The sequence below is a fragment of the Culex pipiens genome, chromosome 2 (genome assembly GCF_016801865.2).
Source record: "Culex pipiens pallens isolate TS chromosome 2, TS_CPP_V2, whole genome shotgun sequence".
Taxonomy (NCBI): Eukaryota; Metazoa; Arthropoda; class Insecta; order Diptera; family Culicidae; genus Culex; species Culex pipiens.
The window spans coordinates 201,873,833-201,889,923 of NC_068938.1; the positions used below are offsets into that span (position 1 = coordinate 201,873,833).

The 16,091-nt window shown below is 34.1% G+C and overlaps 1 protein-coding gene across 6 annotated transcripts in view; it reads right to left on the reverse strand.

Annotated features, from left to right (window-relative positions):
* LOC120418141 (transcription factor Ken 2) overlaps positions 1 to 16,091 on the reverse strand; it is a 94,513-nt gene that overhangs the window by 8,551 nt on the left and 69,871 nt on the right. For all 6 annotated transcript variants that reach the window (XM_052707472.1, XM_052707471.1, XM_039580436.2 and 3 more), the window contains 4 exons: positions 11,122 to 11,287; positions 10,833 to 11,047; positions 5,937 to 6,766; positions 5,584 to 5,860 (listed from right to left, as the gene is read on the reverse strand). In XM_052707472.1, the coding sequence (XP_052563432.1) occupies positions 5,584 to 5,860; positions 5,937 to 6,766; positions 10,833 to 11,047; positions 11,122 to 11,282 (1,483 nt within the window). In that variant the 5' untranslated portion in view covers positions 11,283 to 11,287. The remainder of the gene's footprint in view (positions 1 to 5,583; positions 5,861 to 5,936; positions 6,767 to 10,832; positions 11,048 to 11,121; positions 11,288 to 16,091) is intronic.

Genomic DNA, 16,091 nt, shown 5'->3' on the forward strand with positions numbered 1-16,091 from the left:
CATTTATATAAATTTTTTTTTTCAAAGTTCAGAAAATTTGCTATAAATTTGTCTAAGAGACATTGAAGATTGGGCCTCGGGTTGCTGAGATAGAGCCACTTTAAGAAAAAGAAACACGAAAATTGAAGTTTTCTAAGTCTCATCAAAACAACCCACCATTTTTTAATGTCGGTATCTCAGCAACTAATGGTCCGATTTTCAATGTTATGAGATGAAACATTCGTGAAATTTTCCGATCTTTTCGAAAAAAATATTTTGAAATTTTTTAAATCAAGACTAGCATTTTAAATGGGCGTAATATTCAATTTTTGGCCCTTTTAAAATGTTAGTCTTGATTTAAAAATTTTAAAAATATTTTTTTCGAAAAGATCGGAAAATTTCACGAATGTTTTTTTTTTAAATTATATCTCCGGTACCAGACTTTGCATCATCTCACGGGATTGAAACTCGTCTGAAAAACCTGCATCATTTTCTCAATCAAAACGGTGGCGCCGCGTGGTGGTAGCTGCCCTGTTTATTACACTGTAAAATTATCCATGGCTAATCCAAGGAACCAAAAGGTGACAACAAAAATGTCCGCCCAAAAGGGGTGCTGCAAAAAAACTCTTTATTTAAAAAAAAATCCTAACAAATCAGCAACGAATTACAAGTTTGATAGTCGAACTACACGTTAAAGTTGGTTTTGTTATTTGTTTTTGGAAAACCGCATATTTTTTAACAAAAGTGCCAAAAATATTCATAACTACCTTTTGCCTCTTGGTGGCGCTTTGTGTTAGTATGTGTGTGGTCGATATTTGCGGACGTGCACGCAGAACACAGAACAGTGAGAACTAGCGAAAATGCCTCACTTTCTTCTGATACATGTTGCCATATTGAAATAGCGTGAAGATTCATACACGTGATCATCTTCAACTCTAGCGCAGTCTCCTGATAAAACATTTTTTTAAACTTTTTATGAAAAAAAATCGGTTATCTTAATTTCCGTGTTCCTTTTTTTTCTGATGAACCTGATCATCATCACACACAACTTTGTCGAAGATCTTTTCTCAAAATATAGATTTTCGAATATTCACAAGTCAATTGTGTATGAATATTCGAAAATATCGAAACTTTTTCGAATCTCTTGAGAATTACTCAGAAGTTTTTTTTTACCAACAAACCAATAACAAAAAGAGCAGCGAATGACCAACACGGTTACAGTTGCCTAAAATATAGAATTAACAACAACAACAAAATCTAATTATGAATATGAAAGGAATAACTTAAAACCTCGCTTAAAATAATTTATATCTCCGAAATAGCTGAAGTTTTTTGTCGCTCTTGCCTCCGCAAAATTTCGAACGAATTTTGTTTTACACGGGCTAAAACATGTTTGAACGATGTTTTTGTTAGCAAACATTACAGATTTGATCAAATCGAGTTCAGCAAAGTTATGGGTGTCCGTGTAAGTTAGACGTGCGTTGAGTGTTAACGAAATTCTGAGATATAATTTTTGAAAATAATTCAACGGATTTCGAAGTTCGATCAATGAACTTAAAGCACACTGCGTCTCCATCAAAATGTACTGGGATTTTGTTTTCTATGGAGACGCATTGGAAAAGTCGATTCAATAACATTTTCTGTTATTCAGTAGAGTAAATTTTCATGAAACCTTCTTCCAAACTTTATTAAGTTTACAGTCATGCCTCGGTTTTGCACGCCTCGGTTTTGCACTGCCCCGGTTTTGCACCGTTCAGCTGCCTCGGTAAAGCACGGCCCAGTGCTTAACTGAAGCACAGAGCTTATGGGATTTTGGCTATATGGGAGACATTGGCTATAATTCTATGAATAATAATGCAAACATCAAAAAATTATAGTGTTTTGGAATCGGGATGATGTCAGCTATCCATTAAAATTATTATTTCATGAATTTTTTTACAAATATACGTATTTTTCCTGTATTTTGAAAATGCATATTTTTTCTCTAAAGAAACCAAAAATATATTGTTATTGCAATATGGGTATCAAATGATCAGTTTTTTCATACATTTTGGATGGAACAATAACATTTTTAGAAAATACTCAAAATTTTCACAAAACTACGTATTTTTGAAAAAAATGCTCAAAATTTCAATTTCAAACGATCGGGATTTTTTCATACATTTCAAATTTTTAGAAAATACTCAAAATTTTCACAAATGTACGTATTTTCGAAAAAAAAAAATATTCAAAATTTCCGTTTTTACAATGTGGGTATCAAACGATCAGGATTTTTTCATACATTTCGAATGTAATAACAACATTTTTAGAAAATACTCAAAATTTTCATAAAACTACGTATTTTCGAAAAAAAAATACTCAAAATTTCAATTTGCACAATATGGGAGTCAAACGATCGGGATTTTTTCATACATTTCGAATGTAATAACAAATTTTTTTTAAATACTAATTTTTTTCACAAAACTACGTATTTTCGAAAAAAATACTCAAAATTTCAATTTTTACGATATGGGTATCATACGATCGGGATTTTTTCATACATTTCGAATGTAATAACAATATTTTTTGAAAATACTCAAAATTTTTACAAAACTACGTATTTTCGAAAAATACTAAAAATTTTTTTTAAATATGGGTATCAAACGATCGGAATTTTTTCATACATTCCGAATGTAATAACAACATTTTTAGAAAATACTCAAAATTTTCACAATACTACGTATTTTCGAAAAAAATACTCAAAATTTCCGTTTTTACAATGTGGGTATCAAACGATCGGGATTTTTTCATACATTTCGAATGTAAAAACAACATTTTAAGAAAATACTCATAATTATCACAAAACTACGAATTTTCGAAAAAAAATACTAAAAATTTCCGTTTTTACAATGTGGGTATCAAACGATCGGGATTTTTTCATACATTTCGAATATAAGAACAATATTTTTTGAAAATACTCCAAATTTTCACAAAACTACGTAATTTCGAAAAAAAATACTTACAATTTCAATTTTTAAAATATGGGTATCAAACGATCGGGATTTTTTTTATACATTTCGAATGCAATAACAATATTTTTATAAAATACTCAAAATTTTTACAAAATTACGCATTTTTGAAAAAAAATACTCAAAATTTCTGTTCTTACAATATTACCTTTTAATTTAAATTGAAGCATAGTCTCAATCTTCCTGCTCAGCGGATTTCGCCAGAATGCAACGACGATGATCACGATACCAAATGAACACAAAGCGATTTAAATGTACTGTTTTCAGTCTGGAATAGATACCAAACTGTCACACGTAGCACTACGGTGGTTTGAGATATCTAGAATCTCAAGGGCCTCAGTGGTACAATTGGCTGTGCGTCTCAGTACTAATGAGGTGGTTGCGGGTTCAAGTCCCGTCGTCCCTTAGAAAAATCGGACACATGACGATACAAAGATACTCATATTGTAAAAAACAGAAATTTGGGGTATTTTTTTTTCGAAAAAAACGCAGTTTTGTGAAAATTTGGATATTTCCACAAATTTGTGTTATAACTTTTGAAATGTATAAAAAAATCCCGAACATTTGATAACTCTTGTGAAAAACAGAAATTTTGAGTATTTTTTTCAAAAATACGTAGTTTTGTGAAAACTTTGAGTATTTTCACTTTTATTAAACTGTTATTAAAACTTTCGAAATGTATGAAAAATCCCGATCGTTTATTACCCACATTGTAAAAACGGAAATTTTGAGTACCTTTTTTCAAAAATTCGTAGTTTTGTGAAAATTTTGAGTATTTTCTAAAAATGTTGTTATTAAATTTGAAATGTATGAAAAAATCGCGATCGTTTGATACCCATATTGTAAAAATTGAAATTATGAGTTTTATTTTTTCGAAAATACGTAGTTTTGTGAAAATTTGGAGTATTTTCAAAAAATATTGTTATTACATTCGAAATGTATCAAAAAATCCCGATCGTTTGATACCCATATTGTGAAAATTGAAAATTTGAGTATTTTTTTCGAAATTACGTAGTTTTGTGAAAATTTTGAGTATTTTCTAAAAATGTTGTTATTAAATTCGAAATGTCTAATCTAATCTAATCTAATCAGACCCTAGCGCAGCCAATCTTTCGAAGGGATCCTGGAGAGTGCCTTAGGTTAGATGACGCCTAGCACCCTTCTTGTCATTTATTAACATTTGTAGTGCGCCATTGCATCGGAATGCATTGGAACATCACAAGCGTTAAAGCGGCCAGGCCTATTGCGTAAAGCCGTATCGCAGAGATGACTCGTAATTGGGTTGAGTTTGAGCACAGAGTGTTCGAACAACAACACAATTCTGAATCGACAGGGGAGGAAGAAGCGTGGGGACACACCACCATACGCTCCGAGATTTTGATTGTATTCGTTGGGAGCACCATGCTAAGAAGGTTTGGTACTCCGGGACCCTCTGGGATGGGACATTGTATTTCCACGAATGCCCTGGACTCTATTTGCCGTGGTTATAGCGCCACAACTCGCTCTCTGTAACAGTATTCCTAATTCCAATCCACGCTCACCAAGTCGTCATGGCCTAATGGTTAGCATTTTTGCTTACCAATCCAAAGGACGGAGGATCGAACCCCGTCTCGAGCGAATTTGATTTTTCGTTCATATTCATCATTTCAAATTTATGTGTTCTTAACTTTCTCGTTGGGAGCAGATGGGAATCGAACCCAGAACCATTCGCTTATAAAGCGAGCACCGTAACCAGTCAGCCACGGCCGCTCCTAGAATTGTTATTAAATTCGAAATGTATGAAAAAATCCCGATCGTTTGATACCCACATTGTGAAAACGAAAATTTTGAGTATTTTTTCGAAAATACGTAGTTTTATGAAAATTTTGTGTATTTTCTAAAAATGTTGTTATCATATTCGAAATGTATGAAAAAATCCCGATCGTTTGATGCCCTCATTGTAAATGCGGAAATTTTGAGTACTTTGTTTCGAAAATTCGTAGTTTTGTGAAAATTTTTGAGTATTTTCTAAAAATGTTGTTATTACATTCGAAATGTATGAAAAAATCCCGATCGTTTGATACCCATATTGTAAAAATTGAAATTTTGAGCATTTTTTTCAAAAATACGTAGTTTTGTGAAAATTTTGAGTATTTTCTAAAAATGTTATTGTTTCATCCAAAATGTATGAAAAAACTGATCATTTGATACCCATATTGCAATAACAATATATTTTTGGTTTCTTTAGAGAAAAAATATGCATTTTCAAAATACAGGAAAAATACGTATATTTGTAAAAAAAAATCATGAAATAATAATTTTAATGGATAGCTGACATCATCCCGATTCCAAAACACTATAATTTTTTGATGTTTGCATGATTTTTCGTACGATTAAAGCCAATGTCTCCCATATAGCCAAAATCCCATAAGCTCTGTACCTCGGTTATGCACGCCTCGGTTTTGCATCCCCCATATGCGGTGCTAAACCGAGGCACGTCTGTATACCGAATTCGGTAGTTTTCAGTTTACCGGCCAGTTGAATGATCGGTAAACTTGATAGAATCGAGTAAATTTAATTTAAACCTCAAATTCTTATTTTTAACCACGCTACTCACCAGGCAGGTACGTTGGCGGTGCCGACAGGAAGCACTTGCTGCGCGCCCTCAAATCATCCAGGTAGCTCGGCACGAACGGCGGATTCTGGGCGGGTGAGTTGTGGAAGCCGGGCCGGCGCTTCCGGTGCGGCGTCACCACATAATTGTCGGGCGAGTTGTGCAGCAGCCCCTCGTGATCCATCGGCTTCAGCGCTTCGGCGTCCGCCGGGTGGATGTAGTACGCGGCCGCTTTCCGCTTGGTCCGGAACGGGTCCAGGTAGCGCGGCGGAAGGAGGGTCTGTCGTGAGGAGAAGGAGATATTTTTAGGTTAGAAAAGGGCTCCATGGTATTGAGGTTATGTCTAGAATACTCACCTTGGTCGTCGCAGTTCCTATCGTCTCCACGTCGATGTTCGCATCGTCCGAATCCACGTCCTGCTGTTGCTTCACGATCGACAGGTTCACCGGGTCGGACGAACTTCGTCTCCGGTTCGCCGAAGGATCCGATCGTCGCGATCGTGTCTCTCCCTCGCCAGCCGCTTCGTCCCCATCACCACCCCGATCTTCCACGTCCAGCTCGTAGTCCTCGTCGTCTTCCGCAGGTTCCGTCGGTTCTCCGCTCCCACTTCGGCGTCCACTTCCTGCCCCACCCCCTCCGCTGCTCAAATTCGTCGGCGTTGGTCGATCTCCGGCACTCTCCCCCGCAACCGATCCAGCCCGGCCACTTTCCCCACTGCCACCCTCACTCGCACCGTCATTCCCGCTCCCCCCGCCGGCGTCGTCATCGCCGTCGTGCCGACTGATCTGATGCAGCTGCCGATGGTGATGATGGTGATGGTGGTGATGATGATGACCGCCACTTCCGGCCACCAGATGGTGCTGATGCGGGTGCAGGGGATGGTTGTTATTGCTCTTGATGATCGCTTCCTCAACCTCGTCCAGATATTCCAGGTTTTCCTCGCGGTCCCGGTCCCCATCGCCGTCCACCGAACTTCCCGCCGAGTGACGTTCGCTTTTGACGCTGACCTTTTTGGGCGTGCCGGCTTGGCTGCCGGTGCCACCACCGCCAGAGGCGCTGTCCCCGGACAGGGAGTCCTGGCTTTTGGAGCGACGTCGTCGGGACGGGTGCTGGTGGACTACGCTGGAGCCGGTGATGCCCTCGGTGTTGCGGTTGATGTCCACCAGGGGCTCGGATTTGCGGGGTTCTGGAAACGGGAAATGGAGCGGAAATGGTTAGAAATGATGGGTTTTTTGTTTTCTTTTGTATATTTTCGATCGTTTTTATATGATATATTTGGAGTTTGAATTTCAACGAATCAGTTCCGCAGATGCCAACGACCATTTTAGAATGGCAGAAAACCTGGCGACCAAATTTCGAGGTATTTTTGTACTATTACAACCATTAAGCCAAGGAGCCGGATAAAAAACAAAAGCTTTCCAATATCCCTTGATTTGGGAAAAAACTAGAGAGCTGAACTTGTTTTTACATATCTCTTTGTTTTATTGATTCTAAAGAATTTAGATCTCCAATAAAAACATTCATTAAAAAACAATCACAGTTTATTAACTTTTATTCAATTTTGTTGTTTAAACTCAATTCTATTTGATTTTGGTATTCACATCCAAAGCGAAGGTTTAAAATCGAACTGATTTGTAAATTTTTGTTTCAGCAAGGAAACATTAATTTCAAGTTTTTGGTTCGTCTATTTCTAAATTTTCTCAAATTTCAGGGGGCCCAAAATTTGGAGAAAAATTTTGGATTAAAAAGAATGTCAATTCTTTAAATAATTTTTCTTTCTATTCAGACACGAAATTTATTTTTAAACTTTTTTTCCTTGTTACTGATTAGGCTGGTACAAATATTTTTAAAAGTTTTTGTCCCCCTCCCCCCCCCCCCCCCTTCAAAATTGGCCCGAAAAATCAGGGGGCAAAAAAAATATTTTTACAATAAACTTCAAAATTTCAATGAAAATTCAAGTGCAACCAGCTGAAATCAAATTAAAATACATTCTTCTGCGTTTAAAATCATTTTTAGCATGTTTTAGTTTATTAAAAAATCTTAATATTTTTTGAAAATTTTCGATGCAAAATCTTTTTTTTTCGATGCAATTTTTGTTTTTGTCGATCTTAATTTTTTTGAAAACTAATCATTGCAAAACAACTGAACTAGTGTAAAATGCATTTTAAAACACTTTTTTCATTTAAATGTGAAGACTATGGCTTGTTATTCAAATTTTCATATTTTTTTATTTTTTTGCCCCCCCCCCCCCCCCTTGACCTCGGCCAGAGCCGAGGGACAAAAACTTTTTTAAATATTTGCATCGGCCTCATTAGTTTTCAAAAAATGTAAAATTTGACGAAAACCAAAATTTTTGCGAAAAAAAACTTTTTGCGATAATAAACATCGAAAATCTTCAAAAATTCAAATGATTTTTAAATCAACCGAAACATGCTAAAAATGATTCTAAGCGCAGGGGAATGCATTCAAAATTAATTTCAACTGATTGCACTTAAATTTTCATTGAAATATTAGAGTTTTTAAAAAAAATATTTTTTTTTGCCCCCTGATTTTTTGAGTCAACTTTGAAGGGGGGGGGGGGACAAAAACTTAAAATGAAATTTGTACCAGCCTAACGAAAAAAAAAAAAACATTTTATATACAAGTTTAAATTTGCATGTTTAAAAATTGTTTAAAATTCTGCATGACATTTGCTTGCTCGATATTATTCAAAATCATCAAAAGCAAAATATAGACAATTTTCTCAGCTTTTCAAAAATATTTTTTTCAAAAGTGTGCAAACATGTGCACTAATTTAAAAAAATGAAAAACTGCGACTATTTTCAAAAAAGTCACCTAAATATGGATTTAACTTGAAAACGGTGCACATTATCAAAATTTTACTAAAGTACTTTTTGATTGCAAATTTGATTTTACATCGAAATATGAAGTTGAAAAAATTTTGCGACCAATATTTCGATTTTTTGAAAAAAAAACAGCATTGATTAAAAAATTCATAACTCGGTCAATGATTTTTTGCACAACCTGGAAATTTCTGAAAAGTTGGCATTTTATGTCCTCTAAAACATATATATATAAAAACAAAAAAAGTGTTTTTTTGTAAATCAAATTTTAGTGATAAAAAGTTAAATAAAAAAATCACCAAATTTTTTTTACCATGTATCATTTTTTTTTCCAGTGTAGTCCGTATTCATACCTACAACTTTGCCGAAGACACCAAATCGATCAAAAAATTCCTTCAAAAGATAAAATTTTTTAAATTTTCATACATCATTTTTGTATGGACAGCTGCGAAATTTGTATGGAAAATTATATGGACAAATGCAAAATGGCTTCTTTGGGCATACCGAAGGTACTTAAAAAGTTTTAAGTCGGATTAAAAAATACAAAAACTAAAATTGAAGAAAAAAGACCGATGAACACGATGATGATAAAATTAAAAAAATTGGGCAAAACTGAATTTTAATACTTAAAACGTTAAAATATAATATAAGCGGGCATTTGAGCAATTCTCTACGAAATCGGTATTTTTTCTTCAATTTTTATTTTTGTATTTTTTAATCCGACTGAAACTTTTCTGGTGCTTTCGGTATGCCCAAAGAAGCCATTTTGCATCATTAGTTTGTTCATATAATTTTCCATACAAATTTGGCGGCTGTCCATACAAAAATGATGTATGAAAATTTAAAAATCTATATCTTTTGAAGGAATTTTTTGATCGATTTGGTGTCTTGGGCAAAGTTGTAGGTATGGATACGGACTATACTGGAAAAAAATAATACACGGTAAAAAAATTTTGGTGATTTTTTTATTCAACTTTTTATCACTAAAACTTGATTTGCAAAAAAACACTATTTTTAATTTTTTTTTTATTTTTTGATTTGTTTTAGAGGTCATAAAATGCCAACTTTTCAGAAATTTCCAGGTTTTGCAAAAAATCATTGACCGAGTTATGATTTTTTTAATCAATACTGATTTTTTTTTAAATCGAAATATTTTTCGCAAAAATTTTTCAACTTCATTTTTCGATTTAAAATCAAATTTGCAATCAAAAAGTACTTTAGTGAAATTTTGATAAAGTGCATCGTTTTCAAGTTAAATCCATATTTAGATGACTTTTTTGAAAATAGTCGAAGTTTTTCATTTTTTTTTTTTAAATTAGGACACATGTTTGACCAAAAAAGTTAACTGGATTTAACTTGAAGACGGTGCACTCTATCAAAATTTCACTAAAGTACTTTTTGATTGCAAATTTGATTTTACATCGAAAAATGAAGTTGAAAATTTTTTGCGAAAAATATTACGATTTTTTAAAAAAATCAGTATTGATTCATAACTCGGTCAATGTTTTTTTGCACAACCTGGAATTTCTGAAAAGTTGGCATTTTATGTCCTTTAAAACATATCAAAAAAAAAAAATTAAAAAAAGTGTTTAAAAGTTTTAGTGATAAAAAGTTAAATAAAAAAATCACCATATTTTTTTTACCGTGCGTCGAGCCCAAAAGTGTACCCAGTTTACCTGGAATGACACACATAATTTGTATTTTCAAAAAGTAAAAAAAATAATGCATAAAGATTTAGTCCTTTCATTCTTAAATAGATTAAAACAATCAAAGGAACTTTTAAACATAAAGATAAATGCTGACAAATTGAGAGGAATTGATTAGAACGTCTTTCAATATAAATATTAGAAAATTTCATTTTCCAGTCTTAAATGGAAAATTAAATTCCCGACATTTTGATAAAATCACAGTTTTCCGACTTTTTCCCGATTTATGCAGATTTTGGCGAATTCCCGACATTTCCGATTACCCGATTTGAGTGTCCACTCTGTTATTAGAAATTTCATTCAATTTGAATATGTCCAATTACTTGATTTCATGCTAACCTTTGGAACGCAAAATTGTGAATTGTGTAAAACTTTAACTTTCGGCGCTGAGTCATATCATTTCCTTGCTTGCTGACACATCAAAAAAAAATCTATGCTGAGTTATGATTCTTCACCACGATGATCAGCACCTTTTTCCCGTTATGACCTCAATAACTGACGTACGAGGCTTAGACTTTGAACTGTCAACAGAGTTTTTTTTTAATGAAAAGTTAGAGTTTTATCAATTTAAGATTAAAATGTAATATTGAAATTTATCAAAATTTCATCATATTGAAGGGTTTATTTTTCGAAAGTCACAGGAAACTTGCAAATATAATTCATCATAATCCATCCAAAATCATAAAAAAACATTCCAACTCACCCCCTGCATCACTCCCATCGCTGTTTTTCCATATGCTGGCCTTGATCTGCAGCAGCGCGAGCAGATCCTGCAGGTGGTGGTACTCCTCGACGGACCGCACGTACACCTGGCCCGAGTACAGAAAGTCCAGCAGCAGCCGGAAGTAGCTGACCTGCACCTCCGGGAAGTACACCGTCGTGACCCCGTCCAGCACGGGCGTCTCCTCCAGGATCATTCTGTGAAACGACAAGAAAGGAAAATTATTTTAGAAAATAAAACAAATCTGCTCTAGAGAGATTGTGGATCCTACCGGATGAGGGGACTGGCGGCCGCCAGGACCAGCTTGTGGGCCCGCACCGTTTCCTTGCCATCGCAGATCAGCAGAAGGTCTGTTGCATGCTCGCCCCGGAATGCTGCACCGATTTCCTGGAGTATGCACTCGCCATGTTTGCTATAATGCAGCATCAGCATCCTAACTGTGAATGAGAGAGGGGAGAAAAAGTGGCGTTAGTTTTAAGCTGGAAACGCGGGACGCTCACGCTTAGAACACATTGCACTTAGTCACACGCTCGAAGTCGTGAGCTGTTGCGTTGTAAAAGGCCAGAGGGAAAGGGGGAAGTTTAGAATTTCTATGGGGGCAATCCACGAACTGTGGAAAGGTAAGGTTGGTTTTTCTTATCTTGCTTTGCACTACTCTACTCTAGTGAAAGCAATTACGCAAGGCAATTCCAGAACTGTTGTGTTTATCGTGATGATAACTGTATGTTTGTTGTTGGCAAAACTAAACGATGCATAGTAATAGTAAGTTTAATTTATTATCAAGAAAACTTTTTCTTTAAAATAATCATCAAAAGCTACATTATCTATAGGGGGCCCATCCATAAACCACGTGGAATCTTTTTTTGATTATTTTTTTAAGTTTTCGCGTAGTTTTGGATGGATTCCTATTGACGAATACGTAATTAAACGATTTTTATTATTTTTTGGCACATTCTGATAATTATGAAGACAAAGCACCATGCGTCACCATGAAAGTGATGACATTTTTACACTTTGATGGAGACGCGATGTGCTTTGATTTTGTTTTATGTACTTTTTAACATCCCGACTGTCGCATGACTTTCCGAAAAATAATCCGGTAGATGCAAATTATTATTTTTTTAATTAATCATTTTGCCTTCCTCACTGAGGTATTTAAGGCTATAATCCTGCTCTAAAAATGAACTTTTCATTAAAAGCTCAAAGACCCACCTTCATGTATACATATCGACTCAGAATCGAAAACTGAACAAATGTCTGTGTGTGTGTATGTATGTATGTGACCAAAATTCTCACTGAGTTTTCTCAGCACTGGCTGAACCAATTTTGACCAAACCAGTTGCATTCGACTTGGTTAAGGGTCCCATACATCGCTATTGAATTGTTTGAAGTTTCGATAAGTAGTTCAAAAGTTATGTATAAAAATGTGTTTTCACATATATCCGGATCTCATTTATATGCATGTAAATGAAGTCCGGATCCATCATCCGACCAATCGTTGGTTAGGTAATCAAAAGACCTTTCCAACAAGTCCACAACATTGAAGATCTGGCAACCCTGTCTCGAGTTATGACCACTTAAGTGATATTTATGTGCTTTTTTGAAGCCGGATCTCACTTAAATGTATGTAAACGATGTCCGGATCCTTTATCCGACCCATCGTTAGTTAGGTAATCAAAAGACCTTTCCAACAAGTTCACAACATTGAAGATCTGGCAACCCTGTCTCGAGTTATGACCACTTTAGTGATATTTATGTGCTTTTTTGAAGCCGGATCTCACTTAAATGTATGTAAACGATGTCCGGATCCTTTATCCGACCCATCGTTAGTTAGGTAATCAAAAGACCTTTCCAACAAGTTCACAACATTGAAGATCTGGCAACCCTGTCTCGAGTTATGACCACTTAAGTGATATTTATGTGCTTTTTTTGAAGCCGGATTCACTTAAATGTATGAAAACGATGTCCGGATCCATCATCCGACCCATCGTTGGTTAGGTAATCAAGAGACCTTTCAAACAAGTCCACATCATTGAAGATCTGGCAACCCTGTCTCGAGTTATGACCACTTAAGTGATATTTATGTGCTTTTTTGAAGCCGGATCTCACTTAAATGTATGTAAACGATGTCCGGATCCATCATCCGACCCATCGTTAGATAGGTAATCAAAAGACCTTTCCAACAAGTCCAAAATATTGAAGATCTGGCAACCCTGTCTCGAGTTATGACCACTTAAGTGATATTTATGTGCTTTTTTGAAGCCGGATCTCACTTAAATGTATGTAAACGATGTCCGGATCCTTTATCCGACCCATCGTTAGTTAGGTAATCAAAAGACCTTTCCAACAAGTTCACAACATTGAAGATCTGGCAACCCTGTCTCGAGTTATGACCACTTTAGTGATATTTATGTGCTTTTTTGAAGCCGGATCTCACTTAAATGTATGTAAACGATGTCCGGATCCTTTATCCGACCCATCGTTAGTTAGGTAATCAAAAGACCTTTCCAACAAGTTCACAACATTGAAGATCTGGCAACCCTGTCTCGAGTTATGACCACTTAAGTGATATTTATGTGCTTTTTTTGAAGCCGGATTCACTTAAATGTATGAAAACGATGTCCGGATCCATCATCCGACCCATCGTTGGTTAGGTAATCAAGAGACCTTTCAAACAAGTCCACATCATTGAAGATCTGGCAACCCTGTCTCGAGTTATGACCACTTAAGTGATATTTATGTGCTTTTTTGAAGCCGGATCTCACTTAAATGTATGTAAACGATGTCCGGATCCATCATCCGGCCCATCGTTAGTTAGGTAATCAAAAGACCTTCCCAACAAGTCCACAACATTGAAGATCTGGCAACCATGTCTTGAGTTATGACCACTTAAGTGATATTTTTGTGCTTTTTTGAAGCCGAATCTCACTTAAATGTATGTAAACGATGTCCGGATCCTTCATCCGACCCATCGTTGGTTAGGTAATCAAGAGACCTTTCCAACGAGTCCACAACATTGAAGATCTGGCAACCCTGTCCCGAATTATGACCACTTAAGTTATATATGTGTACTTATTTTTCTGGATCTAAAAAAATAGCTGAAATATGTGTCCAATGTTACCCATTGTTGGTAAAAAGTGAGGAAGGCATCAACCACATAGGTGGATTTAGTTAGTTTTTTGTTTCAAGCTGCTTCGTCTGTTTCTGTGAAACAATTCTTCCAGGAATTCGAAAAAATTGATGATTTTTTTTTTTTGAAAAATTAATGCAAAAATACTTTTTTTTAATTTTTTCCCCCTTTTTTGGGAAATCATTTTGAGCTACTTTGGCAAAGTCCATGGAACAAGTGAAATCGTCAAACCAAAAATTTTAAGAAAATTTGAAAGTTCTGGAGTTTTTTTTTTTAAATTCTCAGTTTTTGCTTTTTGGGTGTTTTTTTTTCATACCTCTGACTCAAGGCGGTTTCAAAAACATCCAAAATGCGAAAACTGGAATATGGTTTAAAAGACCTTTTTAAAAAACTCCAGAGTTATACTTTACAATTTTTTTTTGTGGATTTTTAAATCGAGGTCTGTCTTGCTGGGTTGTACAAGTTGAAATGATTTTGATGAAACTGACAAAAAATAATTAAATTTCTGAAGTTATCTAACTTGTATTTTTTATTTGAAATTCGTTTGTCATAGAATTTATCAAGAAATTTGAAGGTAAAAATCAAAACTTTTTAAAAATAAAAAAAAAATTCCAATATTTTTAAATTTTGGGAGTTTACACAAACTTGTTTGCAATTTAAAAATATTCTGAAAATTCTTTTGCCACGACAAAGTGTAGATTTCAAATATTTTTTTTATCATTGATTCAGAAAATACTTTGAAAGCGTAACTTTTAAATGAATTTGTAACAACGTAACTTGCGTGCTTTAGAATCTAGGTCAAAAAGTGATATTTTTTCTTAAATAGAATTAAATTTGAAATCTTGTGTTTTGGAAACGTTATTTAAGTTTGTTTTTTAATTGTATTGCAACAATCTCAAAATGACTGAGGAAACTATTTAGAGCTTTGAAAAAAAATGTAGACCTCGATTTGTTCAAATTTTAAATTTATGGCAAATTAACGTAAAAAAAAATCAATTTTGAAAACATAATAAAAATTCAGCCATAATAAAGGGATAAAAAAATGCAATTTTGCAACAACCTGAATTAGATTTTTTTTTACCATCCATAAACCAATGGCCCTTTTTTAAATAATGCGTCATATTTTTTTTATTTCTTCAAATATTTTTTTTTAAATAAGTTGACTAAATCAAAAACGAACTTATAGTATGCAATTTAAATCCTATTTTGTTACAAAAAATCTACCCAAAAAATAAGTTCAATTTTTGAAGGTTTAAAATTTGGTTGGTTGAATACTATTATATATCTTTTTCAGTAATTTTACCTAAAAAATGTGAACCTGATAAAAATTTACCAGTTCCTGCTGCAAAATCACTAATTTTTTGACACCAAATCTGTCACCATTCACTGATGAATATTACATTTTTTTTCTGTGCAACCTTCCTAAAAAAAAACCATTGAATTAAGCTTTAACAAAATAAATAGAAAAAAATATGACGCTGGAAAAAGTGTTTTAAAATTCATTTTACACTAGTTTAGTATTTTTGCAATAATTAATTTTCAAAAAAATGAAAGATTTGACGAAAACAATTTTTTTTGCAAAAAAAACTCAAGCATCAAAAATTTTCCAAAATTTAAAAGATTTTAAATCAACTCAAACATGCTAAAACTGAATGCAGGGAAACGCTTTTTAAATTGATTTCAGCTGATTGAACTTAAATTTCCATTGAAATTTTGAAGTTTTTTGAAAAAATATTTTTTCTGCCCCCTTGATTTTTTGGGCCAACTTATCGAGTAAAATAAATAAAAGAGCTAAACTTTACAAAAAAAAGTAGTTTATGTAGCATATTGAGAAGCATTCAACAAATAGCTTGTTTAAAATCACTTTTTTTACAAATAAATCTAGAAACTGGACTTTTTTGTTCCTTCGATAGTGATCAATTAGGAACGAATGTAAGACAGATTTATCTATTTTTTTATTCAGAAAACACGATATAACTTAATTTTTGAAGAAAAACAATTTTAATTTTAACTTGAAAATGGTAAGAAAAAAAAATAATCGAATGAGTTTTATACAAGCGATTTTGCTTAATTTTCAAAGCTTCATTAATAGAACCAGCCTCATATTTACA